The sequence below is a fragment of the Rosa chinensis genome, chromosome 4 (genome assembly GCF_002994745.2).
Source record: "Rosa chinensis cultivar Old Blush chromosome 4, RchiOBHm-V2, whole genome shotgun sequence".
Lineage (NCBI taxonomy): Eukaryota > Viridiplantae > Streptophyta > Magnoliopsida > Rosales > Rosaceae > Rosa > Rosa chinensis.
The window spans coordinates 26320850-26326581 of record NC_037091.1 but is presented as its reverse complement, the minus strand read 5'-3'; the positions used below and the strand labels follow the sequence as shown (position 1 = coordinate 26326581).

General features: G+C 38.7%; 1 protein-coding gene across 1 annotated transcript; it reads right to left on the bottom strand.

The window, feature by feature from the left end:
- Positions 1-1016: 1016 nt before the first annotated feature.
- On the bottom strand, positions 1017-4354 carry LOC112200158 (U5 small nuclear ribonucleoprotein 40 kDa protein). The gene is made up of 2 exons (XM_024341177.2): positions 4227-4354; positions 1017-2266 (listed from the first exon to the last, which is right to left on the bottom strand). The coding sequence occupies exon 2, from the start codon at positions 2210-2212 to the stop codon at positions 1178-1180; it is 1035 nt and encodes a 344-aa protein (XP_024196945.1). The 5' UTR covers positions 2213-2266; positions 4227-4354; the 3' UTR covers positions 1017-1177.
- Positions 4355-5732: the final 1378 nt, after the last annotated feature.

Sequence of the window (5732 nt, the reverse complement as noted above, 5' to 3'; positions counted from 1 at the left end):
GTATATTAGACTTTGATTTTTTGGCTGGTCATCTAATGCAATGAACCTTTATTTCAAAAGAAAAAATAGTCACATGTACATCATAATAAATCACATGAGTATTACCCGGTGGCCAACCCAAGGCATCAATATTTTTAGACAATTGATATGATTGGAGAAAGTCCCAAGCTGAAAAGTGAGCCGGCCCTCCCAAAGCATCAATATTTTTAGACAGAGCCGGACCTGACATGAGGCTTGTGAGTCGGCCATCTTAGGCCCAGTGTCTCGTTGGGCCTAATTTTTTTCTGGGGGTATTTTAAAAATTATAAGTAAATAAAATGTATGTTTTCTTACTAAACAATAAGATTGGTTTAGTTGGCAAGTTGCATTTCTTTCTTTTATATTACCCTTAGCCTAAGTTTGAATCCCCTTTCAGTTGTATATTTAAAGTCCCTCCTCACCGCCCACTTCTCACTGAGCGATTTGTATAACATTTCTCATGAGCACGGAATGGTTTAATGAAAGAAAGAAGTAGAGATTTATATAAAAGAAAAGGAAGTGAAAATTTTCTTTTGGACAAAAAATGGAGTGAGAGTGACACCCTTTTTTTTAAAAAAAAAAACAAACCACACCCCCTCTTTCTTTCTTTCTAAAAGTGTTTTTACAATGAACATGTGCATAACAAAAGAGTGTTGTTATTTGAAGAAATTCCTTTATTTCCCACTTTACCCTCACTCAAGCAAAATGAGTGAGCTATTCCTTTGTGTTCAACTTATTCTCGTAAAAGTATGCAACATGTTTCTCCTTACTATGGTGCCAAACCATGTTCCGAGTTTGCCTCTAAAAGGGGGGAGAGAAGGGGAAAAAAAAAAAAACAGGAGCACAATGCAAATTGGCAATTTCTTGGCGTTGCGTCTATTAAATGGGGAATGCTCAGTGGTTTCCCTCCCCATATGGGTGGGCGTGTACATTAACGAGTGCAGACTAAAGGGTATACCTACACATGCCAAATCTAGAGAAGTACTGACAATATCAGATATAATGGTATAACATCTAAACGGAGGTTATACACTAGGAATATCTCAAAAGTTCAATTTGGAAAACTAATGCAAGATACAACCCTTCCAAAATCAACAACTGTTAAAAAGTCACCGTACACAACAAATTAGAAGATGAAACTGTTACATTTCAGTACAACTCAGATTTCCCCCAGATATATCTGCTTATCACTACTGCAAGATCCAATAATGGGCTCGTTGGGGTGGAAGACGGACTCATTGACAGATCCAGTGTGGCCCGGCAGCATAAACAAGATGCGTCGAGAAGTAGTATCCCATATGTAGACCATCCTATCAGAACTGCCGGCCGTGACCTTGCTTCCATCAGGTGACCAGCTACATTTCAACAAGTTCTTTTCAAAGTTGTGTTGGTGCCCTTCCATTATCTTTACACAACGATTTTGTGGTGCATATGGGCGCATATCCCAAATGCAGAGTTTGCAGTCCATTCCATTAGTCAGAAGATAAGAGCCATCAGGACTCAATGACATACCTGTTATCATATCTTGATGTCCTTGAAGTGTCATCAGTACTTCAGCCTTGCGCAAGTCCCAAACCTTAATATCATTATCAATACCTCCTGTAAAGATTTTATCTGATGCATCCGAGAAGCTGACTGCTGTGATTTGGTATTTATCAGGATATGTTTGGATGGCACCCCTCACACGCATATCCCATAGTTTGGCAGTTCCATCATCAGATCCACTGACAACAAGAGGCGGTCCTCTCCGAGCAGGATGACAAGAATTCACAAATGAAGAGTGTTCTGCCATCTTTTTAATTCTTTTTCCCGTCTCAACATCCCATGCCCCCACAGTTTTGTCTGGACTGGCTGATACTATCTGAGACCCATCAGTTGTCCAGTGAAGATCCAACACAGCATTCTTATGCCCCTTTAAAACCATGAAGTTTTTGCATTCCCCATGAACATTCCATAAGAAAATTTCCTTGTCATGAGACCCCGATGCTATGACTGTTCCGGCAGGGTTAAATTTCATTGTGTATATAGCACTTTGATGACCAGTCAGCAGCATGATTGGTGCCTCCAAACTTGAAGTCCTTTGTTTTCCATTAGGCCCAGATGCAGGGCGAGCATTATATGTAGACAAATCCATTGGCCTGGGACCAACTACAGACAAAGCATTTTCACCCTCACTTGGAGCAAACTGCATCATTGATTCTGTTTGGTGCTTGAATGGAAAACACTTTTTTTCTACTGAGTTCCAATCCTGCGATAGCAATGAAGTAAATAAATGGCAAAGTAGTAGCTTAAAGACTTGTGTCTTGTGACAAGCTGAGCTTCTAAAATACTAACAGAAGCCAGATATAGCTTAAAAAACAGAAAGACAAAACAGAAATGATGGCAAGAAGCCATAAATCCTTGTACAGGCAATCTCTTTTGATGACATTAAAAAGCTCAAATCGCATATTAATCTAAACCATTGCATGTATAGAAGAGTAGAGAAACCACCCCTGTCTAATCAATGTGATAATTTCTTTTTTATCTAATTGACTGGTAGGTAAATGATCCAAGTTTCCCTAAAGTATTTCTAGAAACGGCGATCCAAATGCACCCCACCTAAGTTGCAACCCATTTCACCTAACCAACCTATACTGTTCATCCAGCTTTCCCTACGCCCACCTTGTTCCTACACAACCCCACTCCATGAGCCAAGGGAGAAGCACAATTGTCTACCATATCAGAGCCTATACAACTGTCTCCAAGTTCATTATGACAAGATATACATAAATGCATCAGTCTACTTAATCAAGAGATTCAAAAGGACTCAAACATAGGCAAATATCAACTATTGGGTGAAGACGATACAAAAGAAGTAGCAGAGCACACACTAAGATTATCAGATGCCATGCGTGCGCTGAAGTTTAATCCAGATTACGAAGGTACACTCATCTTACTTTTAATATCATACCCTACTTTTTCATATCCTTTGAACATATAAAAACAAAAGTCTCTTGTATTATAAAAAAACAAAATAAAGGGCAAATTGAATCCGCAGACCAAGCAAACCTTGAACTGCTCTTTCAAACCAAGAAATAGATGTAGAAGAAGGTGCACTAGGTACCTTATTAAAACTGTATTTTCAACTCCAAATTAATATGAAACCAAAGAGCTTCTACTTGCTTTTTTCGCTTTAAAAGTCGAACCATCAGAAACTTACTCACAATGAATTCAACCCAAAAGCACAAAGGATGAATCAAACACTTTTAACATTGTGAAACTCTGGACTTTGAGACATAGCTTCAGAAAAGATGGGCACCGAAGGAAAAGATTACAGAGAGCAACCTAAAAGTCTGGAAATCTAAACCCACAACACCACATATGATTGTGAATGTGAGCCAGTACTTATAATCTGAGAGAGAGATAAACTAGGTACTAATTCTTCCAACAATGCACTCATTTTTTCAAATTCCCCATGCTAAATTTTTCTGGAATGAGGATACCTCAGTTATAACTTTATTTCGAAAAGGTTCTGAAACGGAGCTAAAAAAAACCACCATAAAAGTCCTATTCTCCATCCCAATTTTCCATACTCTCTCAAGAACAAATGAGCCCTTAATTGAATTCAAGAAATCCACGATACCTCAGTTATAACTTTATTTCGAAAAGGTTCTGAAACGGAGCTAAAAAAACCACCATAAAAGTCCTATTCTCCATCCCAATTTTCCATACTCTCTCAAGAACAAATGAGCCCTTAATTGAATTCAAGAAATCCACGATACCTCAGTTATAACTTTATTTCGAAAAGGTTCTGAAACGGAGCTAAAAAAACCACCATAAAAGTCCTATTCTCCATCCCAATTTTCCATACTCTCTCAAGAACAAATGAGCCCTTAATTGAATTCAAGAAATCCACAAGCCAAACAAACTTCCCAACTAAAATTTGAAGCAAATATGTGAAATACCGATGCCTATTAACGAAATCACATCTCATGCCGCCAATCTAAGACCACTTCGCATAACTCAAGCACAGTCAAAACCAAAATTGAAGAATTAAAGTTAGCACGAAGATCACACAGCCTAGTTCAATTCTCTTTCGCTTTTGCAGTGGTTGTTAAAGAAATTTCCCTAAATTTTCAGACAGTAAAACAGAGCCAATGTAGTTTACAAGGCTTCGTCTGCAGCTCTGTAACGTTCACCGGAGAGAGAGAGAGAGAGAGAGAGAGTACCTGGTAGTGCTTTTCTCGTAAACCCTAGAGGCTTCTTCTTCCTGCGAATCGAGCTCTCATGTGTCGCGAAACTATATAAATTGCGTTCAGCCTGCGGTGTCGTTTTAAGTCTTAAAAACGGATTTTTTTTTTTTTGGGAGAATAAAGAGACATATGAATTATGTTATAAATGTCATTTGACTCATTTATATAGAAGTTAGAGTTTTTAGTGTCCTAATAATAAGTAATTTTGTGGGCACATGTATAATATTTACAACAATTTCTCTTAAATGTCAACCAACACTACCAAAAAAATTCATGTGGCCACTGTAGTGTGCTGTTACGGAAAGTCTATTTGTGGTCGCGAAAGACCAATGAAGACGGCTAGGCGACCGCAATTACGCCATTATTGTTGGTGACATCGCCACTGCTCATGGCTACGGCCACATGTCGTAGCAACCTGATTTAACGACAACAATGAGCGTCGCAATTGATTTGTTAAGTTGTAAGGCAACGGCATGTAGTGACTGAAAACGCTTGATGCCGTCGCTTGCAATAATTTTTTTATTTTTTATTTCCCGCAATCTTCCCTCCTAATTTGATTAAAAATAACCGCCAAATTGATTTTCACACCGAATATTTAGTTCCCGCCAATTTTAGCACCCTCCATAATTGCGAGGGCGTCTTTGCTATCGCCACTCCATAGTATTTTCCAGGTGTAGGCTTTAGTGACAGCCAATAACCGGCACAATCAATTGATCAACTAATTTTTTCAAACTGTTAAAGTAAAATGACAATTGGAATCGGTCTCCTCATTTCATTTCATAGTCCCTTTATATAGGGATAGAATTACAACGGAAACATCGATTACATTAATGATACTGAATACTGATTGATCCATAATTGTGCTGATTGATGGTAATCACTGATTCCTTGATTCCCTCTCCGTCAGTCGCTTTGACGAAGGCACACAATGTGTTTTTCCTTGCCAAGTCAAAGACGAAATGGTGCATGAGTTGTTGCCTCACTAAAAACCTTGCCAAGTAACAATACAAACCCTGTGGGACAAAAATAAACCTTGGTCGAAGGAAAAGAGCACAACGCACCTTCTACATATGTGTGTGTTAGACTCCCCTTGACGTCTACACCTCCCCTGATCTTTACATTAATCAAGGGAGCTTGGAAAGTCTTCGTATTCCCATGTTTTTCACATGTTTCTCAAGTGTGGCCTTAGGCAGTGATTTGGTGAACAAATCTGCCACATTCTCCTCAGACCTTTCTTGATTCACTTGAATCTTGAGGAGGGCTTGTTGTTGCTGATTGTAGGAAAACTTTGGTGATATGTGTTTTGTATTATCACCCTTGATATGCCCTAGCTTCATCTGTTTGATGCAAGCTGCATTATCTTTATTAATGAAAGTAGGCTCTTCAGTGGTAGAACTCAAACCACTAGTCTCTTGAATATGTGTGATGATAGCTCTTAACCATACACACTCACGAATCGCCTCATGTAGAGTAATGATCTCT